Source organism: Oryctolagus cuniculus, chromosome 19, assembly GCF_964237555.1.
Source record: "Oryctolagus cuniculus chromosome 19, mOryCun1.1, whole genome shotgun sequence".
Lineage (NCBI taxonomy): Eukaryota > Metazoa > Chordata > Mammalia > Lagomorpha > Leporidae > Oryctolagus > Oryctolagus cuniculus.
The window spans coordinates 8,039,171-8,061,224 of record NC_091450.1 but is presented as its reverse complement, the minus strand read 5'-3'; the positions used below and the strand labels follow the sequence as shown (position 1 = coordinate 8,061,224).

At 54.9% G+C, this 22,054-nt stretch overlaps 1 protein-coding gene across 1 annotated transcript in view; it reads right to left on the bottom strand.

The window, feature by feature from the left end:
- LOC138843239 (germ cell-specific gene 1-like protein) overlaps positions 1–21,742 on the bottom strand; it is a 63,587-nt gene extending 41,845 nt beyond the window's left edge. The window contains exon 1 of the mRNA XM_070064910.1: positions 21,344–21,742. Coding sequence (XP_069921011.1) covers positions 21,344–21,674 — 331 coding nt within the window. The 5' untranslated portion in view covers positions 21,675–21,742. The remainder of the gene's footprint in view (positions 1–21,343) is intronic.
- Between the last annotated feature and the right edge of the window lie 312 nt (positions 21,743–22,054).

Here is a 22,054-nt window from a genome sequence, read left to right as displayed (position 1 = left end):
TCTGCTCACTGCCCCAGCCACAGTAGCCTTCTCTCTGCTGCACCAACCTGCCGAGGCAAAACTTCGGCAGAGGCCATGCCCTCTGCCGGGACGCCCATTCCTCACAGGGTGTGTGGCCAGCTTCCTCTCCCAGCCTCATGTCAATGTCTCCTCCTCGGAGAAGAACGGGTTTGCTTCCTTGTGTGCTAAACACACGCACGCACGCACACGCATGGCTACAACTGGAAGCCCCCTGAGGGCTGGAGCCTGGTCACTCTCTCTTTGCCATGGTGTCCAGTGCCCAGCCTGGGGTCTGGCACAGAGACTGCCCTGTCCAAGGCAGCCATGATTGATAGAATGGAAGCAGAGAAGTGCACTCAGGGGCCCTGCCATGAGCCGTGGACCCAGCTCAGCACAGAATTCAGCTGCAAGTATTGTTACAGATATGAGTGAAAAAAACAGAATTCAAAAGCAACTCGGTTCCTCGTCATAGCAGGGTAGATGTTGCATACACGTTTTTGCTCTCTTTAATTATTAGAGAAACAAAAGTTCAAGTAGTAAACACAGGAGCTGGAGACGTGGCACACTTGGTTAACCCTCCACCTGCAGCACCAGCATCCCCTATGGGCATCGGTTCCAGTCCCGGTTGCTCCTCTTCCAGTCCAGCTCTCTGCTATGGCCCAGGAGTACAGTGGAGGATGGCCCAAGTGCTTGGGCCCTGCACCTGCATGGGAGACCAGGAGGAGGCACCTGGCTCCTGGCTTCGGATTGGCGCAGCTCTTGCCTTTGTGGCCATTTGGGGAGTGAACCAACAGAAGGAAGACCTTTCTCTCTGTCTCTCTCTCTGTCTGTAACTCTACCTGCTTTCAAAATCAGTAGTACGGAAAAATAATCAAGACTGAATCCATATATTAGAGCATAAAAGACAAGAAAAAAATGGAAATGATTTAAGAATTGAGAGCACTCAAGAAGTGAGACTAAATGTACTGATTATACTAATTACCAGGATTTCTTAATACCCTCAGATTGTACCAAAAGTCAAAAAAAAAAAAACTAACTCCACTATTCCTGCCAGATATGCACTTTTTTTTAACTTTTATTTAATGAATACAAATTTCCAAAGTACAGCTTATGGATTACAATGGCTTTCCCCCCCATAACCTCCCTCCCACCCGCAACCCTCCCCTCTCCCACTCCCTCTCCCCTTCCATTCACATCAAGATTCATTTTCGATTCTCTTTATATACAGAAGATCAGTTTAGCATACATTAAGTAAAGATTTCAACAGTTTGCTCCCACACAGAAACATAAAGTGGAAAATAATAGATGATTTTTTAAATGATGATGAAATCAGATCAGACCTATTGTCATGTTTAATCCCAGTGAGAGTCAAGTTGGGAATTGATAATTTCTTCTTCTTCTTTTTTTTTTTTTACAGAAGATCAGTTTAGTATACATTAAGTAAAGCTTTCAACAGTTTGCACCCCCATAGAAACACAAAGTGAAATATACTGTTTGAGTACTCGTTATAGCATTAAGTCTCAATGTACAGCACATTAAGGACAGAGATCCTACCTGAGGAGCGAGTGCACAGTGACTCCTGTTGTTGACTTAGCAAATTGACACTCTTGTTTATGGCCTCAGTAATCTCCCCATGCTCCAGTCATGAGTTTCCAAGGCTATGGAAGCCCCTTGAGTTCTCCGACTCTTATCTTGTTTAGACAAGGTCAAACTGTTATTCAAAGTGGAGGTTCTCTCCTCCCTTCAGAGAAAGGTACCTCCTTCTTTGAAGACCTGTTCTTTCCACTGGGATCTCACTCACAGAGATCTTTCATTTAGGTTTGGGGTTTTTTTTGTTTTTTTTTGTTTTGTTTTGTTTTTTTTTGCCAGAGTGCCTTGGCTTTCCATGCCTGAAATACTCTCATGGACTTTTCAGCCAGATCGGAATGCCTTTAGGGCTGATTCTGAGGCCAGAGTGCTGTTTAGGACATCCGCCATTCTATGAGTCTGCTGAGTATCTCGCTTCCCATGTTGGATCACTCTCCCCTTTATTTATTCTATCGGTTAGTATTAGCAGGTACTAGACTTGTTTATGTGCTCCCTTTGACTCTTAGTCCTTTCACTATGATCAATTGTGAACTGAAATTGATCACTTGGAATAGTGAGATGGCATTGGTACATGCCACCTTGATGGGATTGAATTGGAGTCCCCTGGTATGTTTCTAACTCTACCATTTGGGGCAAGTCAGCTTGAGCATGTCCCAAATTATACATCTCTTCCCTCTCTTATTCCCACTCTTATGTTTAACAGGGATCACATTTCAGTTAAATTTCAACACTTAAGAATAACTGTGTATTAATTACAGAATTAAACCAGTCATATTAAGTAGAACAGAACAAAAAAACTACTAAGAGGGATAATGTATTAAGTTGTTCATTAACAGTCAGGGCTATGCTGATCAAGTCACCATTTCTCATAGTGTCCATTTCACTTCAGGAGGTTTCCTTTTTGGTGTTCAGTCAGTTGTCACCAATCAGGGAGAACATATGGTATTTGTCCCTTTGGGACTGGCTTACTTCACTCAGCATGATGTGTTCCAGACTCCTCCATTTTGTTGCAAATGACTGGATTTCGTTGTTTCTTACTGCTGTATAGTATTCTAAAGAATACATATCCCATAATTTCTTTATCCAGTCTACCCTTGATGGGCATGTAGGTTGGTTCCAGGTCTTGGCTATTGTGAAATGTGCTGCAATAAACATTAGGGTGCAGACCGCTTTTTGTTTGCCAATTTAAATTCCTTTGGGTAAATCCCAAGGAGTGGGATGGCTGGGTCGAACGGTAGGGTTATCTTCAGGTTTCTGAGGAATCTCCAGACTGACTTCCACAGTGGCTTGAGCAGTTTGCATTCCCACCAACAGTGGGTTAGTGTCCCTTTTTCCCCACATCCTCGCCAGCATCTGTTGTTGGTAGATTTCTGTATGTGAGCCATTCTAACCGGGGTGAGGTGAAACCTCATTGAGGTTTTGATTTGCATTTCCCTGATTGCTAGTGACCTTGAACATTTTTTCATGTGCCTGTTGGCCATTTGGATTTCCTCTTTTGAAAAATGTCTATTGAGGTCCTTGGCCCATCTCTTAAGTGGGTTGTTGGTTTTGTTTTTGTGGAGTTTCTTGATCTCTTTGTAGATTCTGGTTATTAACCCTTTATCTGTTGCATAGTTTGCAAATATTTTTTCCCATTCTGTCGGTTGTCTCTTCACTCTCCTGACTGTTTCTTTTGCAGTACAGAAACTTCTCAATTTGATGCAATCCCAATAGTTGATTTTGGCTTTGACTGCCTGTGCCTCCCAGGTCTTTTCCAGAAACTCTTTGCCTGTGCCAATATCTTGGAGGGTTTCTCCAATGTTCTCTAATAACTTGATGGTGTCAGGTCATAGATTTAGGTCTTTAATCCACGTTGAGTGGATTTTTGTGTAAGGTGTAAGGGAGGGGTCTTGCTTCATGCTTCTGCACGTGGAAATCCAGTTTTCCCAGCACCATTTATTGAATAGACTGTCCTTGCTCCAGGAATTGGTTTTAGATCCTTGATCAAATATAAGTTGGCTATAGATGTTTGGGTTGATTTCTGGTGTTTCAATTCTGTTCCATTGGTCTATCCATCTGTTTCTGTACCAGTACCATGCTGTTTTGATTACAACTGCCCTGTAGTATGTCCTGAAATCTGGTATTGTGATGCCTCCGGCTTTGTTTGTGTTGTACAAGATTGCTTTAGCTATTCGAGGTCTCTTGTGCCTCCATATGAATTTCAGCATCATTTTTTCTAGATCTGAGAAGAATGTCTTTGGTATCTTGATTGGGATTGCATTGAATCTATAAATTGCTTTTGGGAGAATGGACATTTTGATGATGTTGATTCTTCCAATCCATGAGCATGGAAGATTTTTCCATTTTTTGGTATCCTCTTCTATTTCTTTCTTTAAGGTTTTGTAATTTTCATCGTAGAGATCTTTAACGTCCTTGGTTAAGTTTATTCCAAGGTATTTGATTGTTTTTGTAGCTATTGTGAATGGGATTGATCTTAGCAGTTCTTTCTCAGCCATGGCATTGCTTGTGTATACAAAGGCTGTTGATTTTTGTGCATTGATTTTATATCCTGCCACTTTGCCAAACTCCTCTATGAGTTCCAATAGTCTCTTAGTAGAGTTCTTTGGATCCCCTAAGTAAAGAATCATATCGTCTGCAAAGAGGGATAGTTTGACTTCTTCCTTCTCAATTTGTATTCCTTTAATTTCTTTTTCTTGTCTGATGGCTCTGGCTAAAACTTCCAGAACTATGTTAAATAGCAGTGGTGAGAGTGGGCATCCCTGTCTGGTGCCAGATCTCAGTGGAAATGCTTCCAACTTTTCCCCATTCAATAGGATGCTGGCTGTGGGCTTTTCATAAACTGCTTTGATTATATTGAGGAATGTTCCTTCTATACCCAATTTGCTTAGAGTTTTCATCATGAAAGGGTGTTGAATTTTATCGAATGCTTTCTCTGCATCTATTGAGATAATCATATGGTTTTTCTTCTGCAGACTGTTAATGTGGTGAATCACATTGATTGATTTGCAAAAAAAAAGAAAGAAAAGAAAAAAACAAAGACACAGAAGAGTTAAAATAAAAGGGCTAGTGAGAGACATATCAAGGGAACACAAACAAACAGATGCAGAGACAGGAATATTAAAATATTGAAAAAAAAACAGAATTCAAAGCATTCACAGGAGGAAATAGTCATTTTATCTTGACAAAAGATAAAACCCACAGTTCCACAATGAAAATATAACTGTCATGAATCTTCCTGTGATGAATAACATAGCCCTGAACTTTACAAAAACAAAAACTCCAAGAAATACCAGGAAAGAAAGGAATGGATCCTGTTGAAGACTTTGGCCTACCTCATTTCAGTTTTTAGAAGATCAAGAGAGTAAAGATAAAGAAATAACAACAGAGAACCCTTAAAGAAGGCTACGTTTAAAGCTGCTTTCAAGTACACGCAGGGAATCTGCCTACTGGAAAAATAAAGTATCTATCAGAAAACATCCATGAAGCAGAAATTGCATGGGCCTTCCTCTCCATCATTGAGCAAAATCAGAAATTAATGGGAGGATTTTAAATACAAGACAAAGCACGGGGAAAAAATTTTAATGCTCTACTAAATTATTCTTGTATCCGTGAAACTACAAAATGGAAATTTCAGAACTTTTAGAAACAAAAAGCAGACTTTTTAGGAAATCCAAGAAAGCATTGCATATTAGTACTCACAGGATATGGCCAAAGTGGTTCTCAAAGGCACACTCATAGCATTAAGTGTATCCATTTATGTTTTTTTTTTTTTACAATAACAACAAAGGCTTCTACTTAAAACTTACAGCATTAACCAAAAAAAGCTCAGAAAAGTTGGTTAAAAGAAAATACGAGCTTATCAGGAAATGCAAACATAACTGATAAATACTAGAATACCGATTCTTTAATAAGGAAGTTGGGGAACAGGGAGGGAAGAGAGTGACAATAAACACAGCCATGTTGTCCAAGATCTGGACAGACAGTAAGCAAAGGAAGACGGAGCAAATTCCGAGGCTGGAGCCCGAGGATGCGGAACCTCCAGATGGACCCCATGGAAGGATCCCAAGCTGGGCTGCAGGTCGTTCAGGCCTCAGCTAAAAGGCCAGCTGGTCAGCGCTTCCCCAACACCCGATTACAGGCCCCGCCCTCAAAAGCTGCTCTCACAGCCCTGATCTCTACATGAAACCACTGAGCTATTACATATTGCCTGGAGAAGCAGAAAGACAGAGACTTCCACTGATTTCTTCTTCATCTTTTTTTTTTTTTTTTTTTTTTTTTTTTTTTTTTTACAGGCAGAGTGGATAGTGAGAGAGAGACAGAGAGAAAGGTCTTCCTTTTGCCGTTGGTTCACCCTCCAATGGCCGCCACGGCCAGCGCACTGCGGCCGGCGCACCGCACTGATCCGAAGGCAGGAGCCAGGTGCTTCTCCCAGTCTCCCATGGGATGCAGGGCCCAAGCACTTGGGCCATCCTCCACTGCCTTCCCGGGCCACAGCAGAGAGCTGGCCTGGAAGAGGGGCAACCGGGACAGAATCCGGCGCCCCGACTGGGACTAGAACCCAGTTTGCCGGCGCCGCTAGGTGGAGGATTAGCCTATTGAGCCACGGCGCCGGCTTTCCACTGATTTCACACCCCCAAAAGCCCACAGCAGCCAGGGCTGGGCCGGGCCAAAGCCAGGAACCTGGAACACAATCGGGGTGGCAGGGACTCAAGGACTTTTGCCATCACCACTGCCCCCCAGGGCTGGCATTGGCAGGTAGCTGGAATCAGGGGCTGGAGCCGGGTTCTCCCAGTTGGAACCCAGCTGTCCTAACTCACGCCTTAGCCACTAAGCCGAATGCCCAGCCCGACTGGTTATGTTTCAACCCATCTATTTTCTCTCTTTGCACTGGAACATCAGCCCCTTGTGAGCAGGAGCCTGGTTTATCAGGTTCACCAAGTGCTCCTGGGTGCCTAGCACACAGTAGAACCCAGAGAGTGTGAATGAATGAATGAAAACCAGAAGAGATGGGACAGCTTCCAAGAAATCCTAACAAATAACCTCTTATCACAAAGGAGGGAAAAATCGTTAGAGATGAAAAAAACAACATCCTGGACAACTCGGCGGCAGGTGAGGGTCCCCGTGCGGGAAACAGACCGCACGTCTCACAGTGCTGCTCCACGCTCCCAAGAGGCCGTCTGCAGCTGCCTGCAGGAGTCCAAGGGGTGTGCTGGCTGTGCAATGAATTGGCCCTCTCCCCTCACAAGTGTCCACCGGCTTCCCGAGCCCCTGGGTCCCATGCATCAGTCCTGGCTGAAGTCCGATGCCTTCCAAGACGGGATCGATCACCGATAAATCCATTCTCACTGTCGTCCCTCTCCCAGCCCCATGGGGACGCCAGTGTCGTGTCCTTTAACCCAACATCAAATCCATGGTGGCCTCCGTAGGAGCCCAACAAACACGGGTGAGAGGCACAGGCGGATCAACCACCTTGTGTCTTTCTTACTACTCCGGAACGTAAGCGCCATGGGATCACACACTTCCCTGTACTGAGCCTGCCGTAATTCCTTCTACCTGCTCAGCGCCCCGCATGTAGTAGACACCCGTGGAAATGAATGAGACAGAATGAGAAACTTCATGCAGACTTCCCTCCTGTGCGACTTCAGCTGCAGATTTCCTGCAGTCCCAGAAAACACGGGTCGTGCTGGGGAGATGGGATGCGGGGTAAAACGCAAGGTCAAGGCCTTGTGAATCTTGAGGGACATCAGGATCAGCAGCTAGGAAGCAGGGCCGAGGGGAGGTGCCCCAGGGGCTGGTGCCTGAAGTGGGGGCGGCTTTGAGGACGGGCTTCCCTGCAGACAACAAGGAGTTCGTGGGGGGGGGGATTCTCAAAGTGTGGGCTGCCCGTCGCTGACCGGCTGCCTGTCTGGTGGGGAGAGGTGCCACAAAAGGACAAAGCTGAGGAATGGAATAGACGTGGAGCTGCGGTTTTCAGGGGAGAACCTCACTTGGGAGGGAACATTTCAGCAGAGTGAGGGAGTGGAAATCTGGGGGAGGAGTTTCTGGCTAAGGGAACGCCAGTGCAAAGGCCCTGAGGCAGAAGCACACCCAGCAGTATCTGAGCCAAGGCAAGAAGATGGTGGGGGCGGGGGCAGGGACGGGGGGAGCAGCATGGGCCCCGGATCATGCATGGGCAACCATGAGGCAGAGGACGGCAGCTTTGCAGCCACCTTTGCCCCCACCCAATTACTCAGCAGGCCATGGGGGACAAGTAGAAGCAGGGGGACCAGAGAGGGCTGCAGGGGTCCTCCAGACAAGCGATGGTGCCGACTCCCAGCAGGCCAGCAGAAGGGATGGTGAGAAACGGCTGGACTCCAGATGTATCCTGAGCACGAGGCACCAGGTTTGGCGGGACACAGTTAGCTGTGCGGTCACCAGTCTGCCCAGCCCGCCGCTTTCCAGGCATGGCGGGGGAGGGTCTCCGTGCCCAGGAGGCAACCCAAGGCTGCAGGACTCGCTTGGGCCCATGGAATATGAGCGGGAGGATCTGGACCACGTCTGGCCAAGAACTCAACCCCGTTTTCTGTCTCAATAGCTCAGGGATACCCAGAGCCGAGGCCTCACAAGAAGACAGCACGAAACAGAGGCTCCAGCTGACTGGCGATGGGCATTGGCACAGGAGCAGCAAACAAACCCAGCATCCGGGACTTCTGGGATCTGCAGAGTGTGACAGCACAACCAGCCCATGCTGGCTGAGGTGGGGGAGAGCACAGTTTGGGTGTCCCCCAAGGGCCGGTGGGGTCGGTCCCTACTGTGAGACAGTAAGAGGGTGGAGGGGTGGGCATTGAGCAGAGAGGTTAAGAAGCCACCGGCGACGCCCGCATCCCATCTCTGAGTCTGAGCCCCGGCTCTGTCCCTGACTCCAGCTTCCTGGTATTGCACACCCCGGGATGCAGCAAGTACTTGGGTCCCTACCACTCATAGGAGAGACCTAGATGGGGTTTGCCACTCCTGGCTCTCCCAGGGACACAGTGCAACCTGGGTCTCGCATGCTGTGGTTCCTGGGCATGTGAATGACTAATAAAAATCACACCCTTTTCCCAAATGCTGCCATGATTCTGTGCATTGTTGAATTAAGACTTTGCTGCTGTTGTGACTGGGGCTGCACATAGGGAACCAGGGAGCTGAGACAGCCTGAGCCTGCCCCCTCCAAATCTGGTCCCCAGTCCCCTGCCCCCTGCCCTGTGCACAAGGAATAGGAACTGGAGGGGGGGGTGGGACCAGCTGCCCTGCCTTCCCCACTTGCCCAGGTGGGGCTCAGCACCTACCGTGCAGGGGTCTCTGCCAGCCCAAGAGGTGAGGGAAGGCACCGTGTGTGCTCCCTCCCTGTCCCAGGACTACTCCAGGCTGCCCTCACTCCCCCTTCCCCAGCCCTCAAGTGTGTTATGCGTGTTCATGCACATGCATGTGTGTGTATGTGTGCTCACACGAGGGTCTGTCTCTGTACCTCCCTCCTTTTCTGTCTGCTTCTGTCTCTATCTCTGCCTCTCCCTCTGCCTGTGTCTCCCTTTGCCTCTCGCTCTGCCTCGCTCACCCCTTTCCTTACTTCCCTTACTCGCTCTCCCCCCACCCCACCCCAGTCCCCATCTCAGCCTCTCTCTGCACTCCTCTCTGATTCTGTGTGTCTCCCTCCCCTCTGTGTCTCTGTCTCCTTCTCACCCGGATTCCCTTGGGCCATCTCTGAGACACTGCCTGGAGAGGCTGGGATGCAGGGCCCAGGCTGCCACAGCCATTGCTGCTCCCAGGCCCCGCCCTTGCCCAGACCACAGCCTACTCAGCCTCCTCCCCCTTCACCTGCTTCCAGAGACTGAGCTTGGCCTCCCCAGCCTCCCCCTACCCCACCCCTCTCCCTGGGAGGGGGTGGTGCCTCCCACAGCCCAGCCACCCAAAAGCAAGATGACTGGGCCCTGGGGCTGGGCCCACCCTCACACCTGGCCCACAGCAGCACCCAGCTGGGCTCCAAGGGCAGTTCAGAGTCACGGGATGAATTTCTGGAGTGCACGGACCTCTAGGGACAGAGACTACACTGTCATCTGTATAGTGTGTGTGCACTAGGTGTTGCACCTGCCTTCCAGGTAGAGCAGATGGGAAGCCCCGGGAGGCACAGGAGGAGCCACAGTCATCTGGCTCCCACGAGGGACTGAGCACCACAGGGCCTCTGACCACCAAGAGAGCTTTAGAAAACTCTTGCCCACTCAGTTCCCAATCACCGTTTCCACCAGCGTCCATACCCAACCACCCGGTCCACAGGACCCCCAAGAATCTGCCAGGGCCTCCATGCAGGGGTCAATGAGGGCCCCGCCCCCTTGCCTCTGGCCAGAGCCCAGGCTCACCCCTCCATGGCCCCAGAAGGTGTCTGCTCCAGTCTCACTGGCTCACGGCCTCAGTTTGTTCCCAACGTCACAGTGAGCGCTTCCAAGCCACCACGCTCACTCCACAGAAGGACCAGAAGCGGCCTGGAGCAGTGAGACCCTGGGACCAGCTCTCCAATGAGGGGTGTGCCACCTCCCGAGGGCCACTGTATGGGGTCCCTGGGACACGACGGTGGAGGAGCTCACCAAATCACTGTGCCTCGGGCTGCTCACTTGAGGCTGAGAGACACGAATGGCAAACACGCACCAGAACAAGCAACCAGGTCACTGCGGCCAACAGCAAGTGCTGTGAGGAGACTGAGGGAGGAGGTCGCAGCCCCAGCAGCCACACCGAGACCTGGGACCAAGAATTCCAAATGAGCAATTAGTGAGAGCACTGGCCCTTGGGTGGGAAATGAGCCTGGCATGGCCCAAGAACTGCACGGAGGCCAGCATGGAGGAAGAGGGGGCAGCAGGTGGGAGCAGAAGAGAGCAGAGCTGTCGGCAGGCGCTAGATCAAGAAAGACCACCAGCAGGCCAGCGGGGGACCCTGGACAGAAGCCCACACCAGCCAGCCCTGCCCACTCCATACCAGAACACAGGTGCCTGGGGCCTGGCTGTGCGTCAGGAACCCCTGGACAGCCAGTTGGAGATACAGATTCCCGGGCCTTGTCCCAGACTAGCCAGGCAGAAGGTCCAAGGTCAAGGCCCCTGAACAAGTCCCCAGGACGATTCTGCATGCAGCCAAGGCCAAAAGCTGAGCTTCTCACTGGAGCGGGTGCCAGTCGTGGGCCTTCCAGAAACCGAACCCAAAGAGCACTTGGGGACTACGTGTCATCCGTCACCACCGAGGCCACGGGACCCAGCAAACCAGAACCTCTAAGCTCAAGCATGCCACCAGGGCTACCAGGAATTAGGCCGGCGTTGCAAACTCCTGCAGGTGCCTGATTTCTCCTTGGAGTGCCACAGGGAGGGGGCACCAGGTGCTCTTGTCTGCCCCTCTCCTGGGACCAGCCGCCTCCCCGCCCTCCACCCTGATCCTAAGTCATCGCAAATGTTTGAATGGCCCTGGTTCTTCACTCTCCCCAGGGGATCCACACCCTCTCTGGTTAGACCTTGGCAGGACCTCCCACACGGAGGCTGGGCTCAGTCAAGTGACTCGCTTTGGCCAATGGGGTGTAAGCAAGCGGGACATAAGCAGAAGCTTGAACAGGTGTGGTGTGGCTGGCTCGGGCCTGTACATCACTGCGTCAGCCTGGTGGAGGGGAAGACAGGGCACAGTGGCCTGCACAGCTCCAGCCAGCAGCCAGCAAACTCCACACAGCCCAGCCGAGCCCAGGCCAGCAGAAGTCACCAGGGCTGGGGCCATAGCTAACTGCCACACACCGCTCTTCCATTCTCAGGCACGAGGGCCTGGATGAAGCCGGCCTCATCTGTCCCTGGGCTGGGAGTGTGAGGAGGCCAGGCCGATCAGCCCATCACAATCAGGGGAGGGGACTAGTTGGTCCAATGAGCACCAACCCCGGGACTTTTGTGTAAACCTCAGGGGGACTGCCCTTGTCCATGGAAGGTGCTAGAAGGGCAGGTGCTAATTTGTATGCTTTCAGGACGGGAGAGGACACTAACCCAGCAGAAAGCAGAGCCAAATCCCAGCCGTGTCGCTCGGTCCTGCCCTGCAACAGTCAAGGTGTTGCTATTCTGAGGCTAGGAGGACAGGACACCAATGCTAGCCACCCCCTTACTCCCGCCCATCTCAGTGACCCAGCCAGCCATGGTCCAAATACACTAAATGGAAAATTCCAGAAATAAACGATGCATACGTTTTCATCCGTGCACCACTGCGACTCATGTGCTAAAGTCTCAGCCACGTGCTGCTCCATGCACACAGGATGTGAGCCAGCCCTGGGCAGAGTGCATCCTCGCTGTATATGCTGTCTGCCCGTTAATCACTTAGGAGCCGCCTCGGAGCACACGGCAGCTGTCACAGCATCACAGGGCCTGCACACAGGATTCAGGCACCCACAGCGCGTCTCGGGATGTACATCCAGTAGATAAGCAGGGGACCAGTGCACTCCTTTTGGCCAAGGTCCGTTTCAATCGAGTTTCTCTCATGTGCATGAGTCCTGGCATCCTGATAGACAGGGCTGACCCCTTTTGGGGACAGCTGCCCAGTCCATTGGCATCTCAAAATTCTGCTCCATCCACGGCAGGACTGGGCTCTGCGGCCCTGCACCCCGCCCCCAGCCATGGCACTGAGCCACACTGACCTACCAGGGTCTCTGTCCAGGACGTGGCCCCACAGACGTGGGAGCTGAACCGTGTCTACACCTCTGTCCTGGAAGTGGCAAGCTGGCAGGAGCACGGCCTGTTCACCACTCACAAGTGTTTGACTTGGGGCCGCAGACTGGGTTTCCTCTTTTATTTTTTAATTCAATTAGTTGCCAGAGGATAGCAATCAAGAGATTGCACATAAACAATCTGGAATTTGAATCCAAAGTTTGGGGGGTGAGCATTTTTTAAAAGATTTATTTATTTGAAAGTCAAAGTTACACAGAGAAAGAAGGGGAGAGAGAGAAAGAGAAAGAGAGAGAGAGAGGTCTTCCATCCACTGGTTCACTCCCCAGTTGGCCCCAACGGCCGAAGCTGCACAGATCTGAAGCCAGCAGCCAGGAGCTTCTTCCCGGTCTCCCACACGGGTGCAGGGGCCCACGGACTTGGGCCATCTTTCACTGTTTTCCCAGGCCATAGCAGAGAGCTGGATTGGAAGTGGAGCAGCCAGGTCTTGAACCGGTGCCCATATGGGATGCTGGTACTGTAGGCTGTGCTTTACCCACTACACCACAGCACCAGCCCTGGGGATGGGCATTTGACACAAATATTAACATGCTGCTTGCGATGCCCACATCCCATATTGCAGTACCAGGTTTGAATGCCGACTCTGTTTCCAGTCCAGCTTCCTGATAATGCACACCCCGGGAGGCTGATAGTGATGATGGCCCAAGTACCGGGGTCCCTGCCATCCCACCTACATGGGGGACTTGGATGGAGTTCTGGGCTCCTAGCTTCAGCCTGTCTACTGCATGCATGTAAAGTAACAGAATTCAATCCTCTCTCTCTCCCTCTCTCCCTCTCTCCCTCTCCTCTCTTCTTGAAGAAAATTTTAAATAGATAGCCTGGCACCCCCAGGATCCCATCCTGCAATGATGACAGTTACCTGGGGTGGAACAGCAGCGGCCCAAGCTCCCCGCCCCTGCCCCGTCTCCATGTTCCGCTCTTAGGTCCCAGGCTGGCCCCTGGAGGAGAGCAGTTGGTGGTTCTGCACTGGGGGGGGGGGGGGGGGTGCCCCATTGACTCAGGCCTCCAGGAGCCCACAGAGCCCCGGATCTGACCTCTGAGGACTCGAGCAGCAGCACGGCCCTAATAAGCTCCCCTTGTGTTCTGATTTGGCACCACAGCTACTTCTGCTGCTTGGAAAGAAAAGAGCCCTCACCACCCCCATCCTGCCATTAGCACAGAGCCCAGAGCTCCTGGCACCCCCTCCCCAGGTGGCTCTGCGTCTGGCACCCCAGAATTTACAGGGTGGGGTGAGTGTGAGTGCTCACTGTGTCCCCCTAAAACACCTGTGCTCGGGGGGGAAAAGAAGAGGGTGAGGAGGGGAGAAGGAGGATTGAGGAGCCATGGGGATGGCAGGCACAGAGCACAGAACGCGCGCCTCCCACTGTACGCAGAAGCCCCCAGAAGCTCCCCCCACCCCAAAGGCACCCCACCAGGATTCCCCAAAGCCCTGCTTAGTGCAGGCTCCTCCCGGCATTGCCTGGAAGGGACCAAGGCCACCCTCTCAGAGCTAACACCCTAGTGGGGGACAAACAGTGAGGACAAATGCATGCTGAGTAGTAGTAGTGCTGAGACTGGAGTCCCGGGGAAGAGAGGCAGGAGGAGGCAATGTTAAGACGTTACGGGGCTGGGGGAGGTCGCTGATCTGGACAGGGTGGTCCAGGAAGGCCTCAGTGAGGAGAGGACAACTAGGGGGCCGGCGGTGTAGCAGATTAAGCCTCCACCTGCAGCACCAGCATCCCATATGAGCACCGGTTCGAGTCCCGGCTGCTCCTCTTCTGATCCAGCTCCCTGCTAAGGCTCCTGGGAAAGCAGTGGATGGCCCAAGTCCTTGGGCCTCTGCACCTGAGTGGGAGACCCGGAAGAAGTTCCTGGCTCCTGGCTTTGGATTGGCAGCGCAGCTACGGTCGTTGCAGCTAACTGGGGAGTGAACCGGCGGATGGAAGACCTCTCTCCCTGTCTCTGAGCAGAGTGCAGAGCAGATCTGGGTTGGAGAGAACCTTCTGGCTACTGCCTGGAGAGGTTGCTGTCCTGGAGCAGGAGTGAGGGGCCAGGGCTCAGAGGACCTGCTCAGGCGGGGCTGGCTTCTGTAAGAGAAGCTAATGGGCTGCCCAGCGGGTCCGCTGCAGGGTGCGTGCAGAGATGGGGGATGGGGGATGAGTGTGACCAGAGAAGCCAGGGTGCCCGGGGTGGGCTGTGGACTTCCTACAGGAGGCACCTGGGCCCAGTACAGACAGATTTCGAGATGGTCCCAAGAAAAGCCATAAATCACGAAATATCTCGAGTTTCAAATGCTGGCCACTTTCCCCAAACACTGCGAACACTGCAGGCCAAACCAGAGAGGCAGGCAGCCCAGACCCACACCAACGGCTGCTGGCTGGCTGCTTTCAGCACGGCGTCAGAGGGTAGCAAGTGCCATATACTGAGGGTGCATGAGCAGAGTGCGCGCCAGGCCCAGGCCATCCGGCTTAACACAGGGATGCAATCAGGAGGCCTTGGGCCCCAGCCAGAGAGGGTGGACCCCCACCCAAGGCCACACAGCAGGTGAGTGGCGAGTGGTGGTGTGGGGACGGGAAACAGGATGGCCTGGCTCCAAAGCCTGGGGACACCAGGACAGGGCTAAGTCACCTCTGCCACCCAGACGGAGCAGAATAAGACCCTCATTTCACACATGAGGAAAGAAAAGAGGACACCGAGAGAGGAGAGGACAGTATCCTAGCACGGGGCTGGACTTGAACCTGGAGCTCATGACTCGCCGTGCTGTGCTCTTCCCAACAAAGCTCATCAGAGGACCCAGGGGCTGCAAACAGAGGGCTGTGGTGAGGGACTGCACGGGGGCAGCGCTGCAGGCAGAGCCAGGCCCCGGAGCCTGCTGTCCGAACGCACAGCCCAGCTCGGCCACTCACTAGTGTGTGAGCTTGGGCGAGTCGCTCAGCACCCTGTGCCTATTTCCTCATCTAGAAAATGGATGTAACCATGGCACCTCCCTCACAGAGCTGAGAGGAAGAAACACTTGGGAAGGACTTAAAGAACTACCTCTCTGGGGCCTGCACTGTGGCATAAGGGGTAAAGCCACCACCTGCTGTGCTGACATTCCCATATGGATGCAAGTTCAAGTCCCAGCTGCTCCTCTTCTGATCTAGCTCTCTGCTATGGCCTGGGAAAGCAGTGGAGGATGGTCCAAGTCCTTGGGCCCCTGCACCCGCATGGGAGACCTGGAAGAAGCCCCTGGCTCCTGGCTTTGGATCGGCCCATCTCCAGCCATTGCAGCCATAAGAGGAGTAAACCAACGGATGGAAGACACCTCTCTTTCTCTCTCCCTCTCTCTTTCTAGCTGCTTCTGCCTTTCAAATAAATGAATAAAATATGTTTTTTAAAAAAAGAAATAACTTTTTTATTTTTTTAGATTTATTTTACTTTTTTGAAAGGCGGGGTGGGGGGTGGAACTTGCATCCGCTGATTCACTCCCCCAGATGGCTGCAACAGCCAGGTTTGAGCCAGGCAGGCCAAAGTCAGGAGCCAGGAACTCCATCTGCATCTCCCTGGGCAGGGGCCCATGCACTTGGGCCATCTTCCACTGCTTTCCCAGGCACGTTAGGAGGGAGCTGGATCGGAAACAGAGCAGCTGGGACTTGGACCAGCACCCAAGTGGGATGCCGGCATCTCAGGCAGCAGCTTAACCCACTGCACCACAGCACCAGCCCCAGAAAAATACCTTTGAAAGTCCAAATGCGGACCCAGCAGGTGCTCCTAACACAGAGTCCGCCTGGTATGTTATCAGCATCTTCCCAAGCACCAGGAATCTCCTGGGTGGGGCATGCGTGGGTCCTCAGACTCCTGAAATATAACAGTGTACCTTAGGGGACTGGCAGGATAGCTCAGATTTTCTGCAGAAAAGCAGAGAAAGAAAGAAAAACGTGGGGTGATGAGCTGGCAGTCTCTGCCTCCCAGGGTGTGCACAAGAAGGGAAGGGGTCACCCCATCACCCCCTGCCTCCCTGGGCCTCATAAAAAGAAATCTCCCCCTTAGAGGGAAGAACTGCACACCGAGAGCAACGGCAGGAACCACAGCCAGCATTCGTCCCACAAATGTTCACTGAGCACCTACTATGTGCCTGGATTCTAAGCACTGGGGAGCCAGCGGCAAATAACACAGACAAAAATCCCCCCCTGCCTCCCTGGGCAACACAACAAAACAAGTGATGTGGAGGGAAGGCCATGGGGCTAAGTGCTGGACAAAAAAAAAAAATTAGCAGGAAACCTGGGTGGGGGTGGGGAGGGGTTTGACTCAGGTGGTCCGAGAGAGCTGAACACAGATGAAAAGAAATGGCAGGAGACGGGTTTGGGTGCATCTGGGGGAAACAGCCAGTGCCAAGGCCCTGAGGTCAGCATGTGCCTGCTATGCTCCTAGAGCCAAGTGTGGCAGAAGTGTGGGGACCAAGGGAGCAGCAGGAGAGGAGTTCAGGGGGGTGACATGGCCAGGGAAGGCTGAAGAATTCCCTAGTAGGCTCTTGGCTATCATGCTGAGTGCCAGGAGGGTCACGGGGGAAGGGCATTTAGCCTGGTGACTATGATGCCCCAGGTACCACCACAGCATGCCTGGGCTCAGTTTCCAGTGCTAGCTCCTGACTCCAGCTTCCCGCTAATGCAGAGCCCAGGAGGCAGCAGCGATGGCTCAACTAGTAGGGCCTCTGAACACACACAGAAAACCTGGCTGAAGCTCCCAACTCTCAGCTCCGACCCAGCCCAGCCCCAACTGCCATGGGCATCTCAGGAGTAACTCAGCCTCTTTCCTAAGAAATGAAAAATTATTCCAAAAAGGATAGGTCCTGACAATGACTGGGCTGGGGCGGGACAGGGAGAGCAGAGGCAGAGGGGCCACGGCCGGTGCCCCAGAGAGATGTGGGTGGCCACGGGTGGCTCCCAAGAGTGGGGGGTGAGGTGCACGGACACAGCCAGGGGCCTCGGCACTCCCGGCACTGTCTCCCTGCATCCTCACACCCTGAGCAGGTGCTGGCTGCCTCATCCCCAACTACAGAGCAGCAAACTGAGGTTGTGTCGGGAGCCACACGGCCATCAGGAGGCAGATCCCCCACCAAGGACATCCATCTGCCCATCCTCCAAGACAGAGAGCGGTTCCAACCAGCAGCCAAACGCACCCCTTTCCCGCTGCTCTGCCGGGCATGCTGGCTCCCAGTCTTGGGTCCACAGAAGCTATCTGGCCTGGCTGCCCACACCCACCCACCGCCATCTCTCTGAAACCGCACCTCCCTCAGTCCACCGGGCCTCAGCTCCGCTAACCCCCAGCACACTGGCCTATGCCCACAGCCAGATCCTCACGAGCACCTAAAGCAGAAGAGAAAGCCAGCATGTGCCCATGGCCAGGGTAAGTCTGCATGGGCCGAGGCCACGCCCCCCGCTGTTCCTGCAAGGACCCAGGGTTCCCACTCAGGGTGGAAAGAGAAAAGATCTCTTTGTGCCCGGGCTGGTGAAAGTGAGTCTGTTTAGAGCAGACTACAAAGGGGGGGGGGGGGTGATCAGACTTGGCTGCGGCTGCCCCCAGGGGAGGAGAGAGGTTTTGGGGGAGCACAGAGAGGAAGCACCCAGAGCACCTGCTGCTCCCCAAGAGGTGAGGTTATCTGGGTGACATTTGCAGGGACAGGGGAGGAGGGGGCCGCTTTGCGCGGATTTGGCGGCATGGTGGGGGTAGGGAGGGGAGCAAGTCTGCCCTTGATGTTGGGGATCAGGGGAGGGAGAGGAGGGCAGGATTTTGCTCAGGGGTTTTGGGGGGAGTATTTTTTTCCTCTTGGAGGAAAAAAATAAAACAAAATGATTACAGAACCCAGAAGAAAGGTTGTCATGGCAACAAGTTTGCGGCCAGGTACTTGCCAATGTTGTTTTCAGGACCACAGCCGTGGGGGAGGAGAAGGTGAGAGGGGCGCTGGGGTGTCTGCGGCACAGCCCCGCCCGTCCACGCTGGTTCACACCTGCCCAGCCCCGCCCCCAGCACCTGCTCACACTCACCCCGGCCCCGCCCCCTGTGCTGGTTCACACCTGCCCAGCCCCGCCCACACCTGCTCCTTTCTCACTGACAAGCAGCTGATAACTATCGCCCAAGTTCTCAGGAAGGAGAGCAGTGATTTTCTCCAGGAGCTGATCTCTCACCAACACTAGCCAAGAGAAAACTCTGGATTTGTTTTACTTACTTAACAAACCCACCATTCATGTTCCTACTTAACACAGGGCTGGGGGTGAGGGTCTTCTCCTTTCTCCAGCCTTCCCCTCCCCCACTGCACCCTTGTCGCCCCCCATCCCTTCCCTCCCATGTCTTTCCATACCCTCATGCACACACACCCCAACACTCCTTACAAAACCATTCTGGCCAGAACCTCTCTGAGCCTGATGTGCACTCCCCCCTAGAAAAGCTCCCCCCCAGAAGTGCCTGTCTCAAACGAGGTGGCCAGGATGCAACAAGGCTTGACAGGCAGGCAGGCAGGAAATTGTTACAGGGCCTGAGAAGCCCTGTTCCATGAAAGCCAGCACTGGGTTTAAGTGTTCTTCAATTAGTAAGTTCCTTTTCTAGAAAGAAAGAAAGAAAGAAAGAAAGAAGGAAGGAAGGAAGGAAGGAAGGAAGGAAGGAAGGAAGGAAGGAAGGAAGGAAGGAAGGAAGGAAGGAGAGAGAGAGAGAAAGAGAGAAAGGAAGGAAGGAAGGAAGGAAGGAAGGAAGGAAGGAAGGAAGGAAGGAAGAAGGAAGGAAGGAAGGAAGGAAGGAAGGAAGGAAGGAAAGAAAGAAAGAAAGAAAGAAAGAAAGAAAGAAAGAAAGAGAGAGATAGAGAGAGGAAGGAAGGAAGGAAGGAAGGAAGGAAGGAAGGAAGGAAGGAAGGAAGGAAGGAAAGACAAGACAAGACTCGGGCATAAATATCCCAGGTCAAGCCCTAGTGCACTACAAGGAAACACTCATAAACACTGGGGTCATGACCCTCAGTCACCTGGAGCAATGGGGAGGCTCAGCCGAGCGGTGGGAGCCAAGACACCCCTACAGGGCTGCGAGCAGGTGCACATGGGGGCTCTGTGCAAAGGACGTGCCTGTGCGTCACAGACGGGGGTGTCCTGGGAGCAGGGTCTCCTGAACCCTGGAAACATCACTGTGAACTTGCAGGACGGGCTGTGGAGACCACCACCCCGAAGGATGTCCATGTCTGTCCCAGCCAGGTGTTAACCAGGCTTCCACGTGGGAGGTGAGGGTCGGGTGGATTTGGGCCAAGACGCCTTCTGGGGGCTCTTTAAGTATGTGTGCTTATTATTACACTCCAAATTCAAACTGCCGGCCCTGGGTGCACACCAGCAGCGAGTCCGACACAGAGAAGCCAGTCAGGGGCAGGGCGCCATTCAAATGCCCGTGCCTCTGACTCAGGCAGGCCTGGCTCAGATGGACACTCGGAAAACTATGGCCCAGGGATCCCCCATCCCCAGGTGACAGAGTGACAGAGAGAGAGAGCAGGCGACGCCCCGGGACACTCCTGCCGCATTGTCTCAAGGCCCCACCCCAGCACAGATCCTGCAAATACTCAATCAAGAACTATTATGTGCGAGACACTCTCCAGAGATGGGAAGTGAAGCCATCAACCAGAACCACCCAGGCCAGCTCTCACCAAGTGACACTGGGGGGGGCAGAGGAGGACAAAGTGGGAGGGGGGAGGAGAGGCAGGTGGTGCCGACGGGTGTGATGAGGGAGAGACAGGCAGTGCAGAGACCCAAAGACCAAAAGGCCCTGCCTGCCAAGGCGTGTTTGCAGGTGGGCGCCAGGCCTCACAGTCTTGTCCAGAACCCCCTGTGGAGGTCAGAAGGTGGGTGGTAGGGTCCCGCTGGGGCTGAGGAGGAGCCGGTCAGGCAAAGAGGTGAGCCAGGGCGTCGGTGGCTTCATTTTACACTTCTGCCCCTTCCCCAACACACACACACACACACACACACACACACACACACGTCCTTAAAACGAGTTAGGCTACTGGTTCACACAGGGCAAAGCAGGGACCAGCGTCCACTCCCCCCTCTCCCCTGGAGTGCCCACGGCGCAGCCAGCACATGCCAAGAGCCATGCACGCACGCTCCCCCGTTAACCTTGGGCAAAGGGGTTAATGCACTCACAACGGGGTCCCACAGCTGGCCCCCGAGCAACAACATCCCCACCGCCCTGGTCCTGCGGGCCAGCACCACATGCTAGCTCTCTGGCCCCAGCAGCTGTCAGAGGCGGCTGTCCCCTGGGCCTCGCCACCAACCTGGGGGACAGCGACTCCAGCCCCGGCTATCGGCAGAGGGCAGAGGAAGGGGCAGCAAGCCCCCTTCTGAGCCCCTGAGCTGCCCCACAGCCCCGCGTGCGCGAAGCCAAGCCTCCCGGACTCGGAGTTCCCCGCACGCCCCTTCCCCGCCGAGGGGCCAGGACGCCAAGGCAGGAGGGACCCCCGCGGGACTCCCCCACTCCACCCCCGGCTGCCGGGTCCTGAGCTTCCCCAGCTCCGTCTGGGAGGTTTCTGCGGGCTGGCGTTGAGGGGCTGAGGAGCCCCCGGGGCTCGGGGCTCCCCACCCCCCACCCCCACCAAGGCGCGACAGGGCAGGTGCTCCTGGACACCGAGCGCCCCACGGAAAGGACGAGGAGCTGGCCGGCGCCGGGCTGAGTGCGGGCGCGGCCAGGAGCGCGCGCGCTCCGATCCGCCGCTGAGGTGGGCACCGGGAGCCGCGCCCCCTGAGGCTCGCCCGCGTCCCCACAACGGCCCGGGGGTTCGCCTTGGGGTGGGGGCGGCGGGACGTCCCGCACGCCCCGCGTCGCGGTCTCGGACCTTCCCCTCGCGCGCCCCCGCCCGCCGCCGGCGTCCCCAGCCCCGCGAGCACCGACCCCGAGTCGCGGCATCGGCGGCGGCGGCGGCGGCGCGGGGGGCCCCTGCCCTGCCGGGAGCTGAGGGAGCCGCCGGGGCCGCGCAGCCCGGGAGCCGGAGCCCGAGAGCCCAGCCCGCCGCGTCGGCGCCACCGCTCACTCACCGCGTCCGCCGAGCTGCTCCTCGCACGAGTACCAGATGCCGGTGTGGGAATTCCTCAGGAGAAAGCGGTCGTCGCCCGTCTCCCAGCTGTAGAGCGCGCCGCCCGGGGGGCCGGGGCCGGGGCCGGCGGCGGGGGCGGCCGTGGCGTTGGCCGTGGCGTTGGCGCCCGAGTTGGGGCAGTTGGCGCTCCCGCCCTGGCCGCAGCCGGGCTTGGGCACTCGCTGCGTGCCCTGGCACCAGTGCGTCGTGAGGAAGGCGGTGGTGGCGAAGAGCAGCGCCAGCAGGTTCAGGGCCACGGCCAGGAGCGCTCGGCCGCGGCGGCTCGTCTTCATGCCGCCCGCGCCGCCGGGACCGCGCCGCCGGGCAGCTCCGCGCGCGAAGTTGGCAGCCGGCGCCCCGCGTCAGCGGCCGCTGCCCGCCGCGCCGCGGGGCTCGGGCGCCTGCGATCGGCGGCGGCGGCGGCGGACGCGGCGCGGGCCCATGCCCTCCCCCGCCAGCCCACCCCGGGCGGGGGCGCGGCGGACGCGGGGGGTGCGGCTGGCTCTGGGGGCGCCGGGACGGGAGGGGGTGGCGGGGAGGAGGGAGGCGGGCGCGGCGCACGAGGAGCGGCTCCGGCGCGCCCGGAGCCAGGAGCGCGAGTGCACCTCGGCGAGGAGCCTCTGGCGCCTGGCAGCGGCCGCAGCGCAGGGACGCGCGCCCCTCCGTGGGGAGA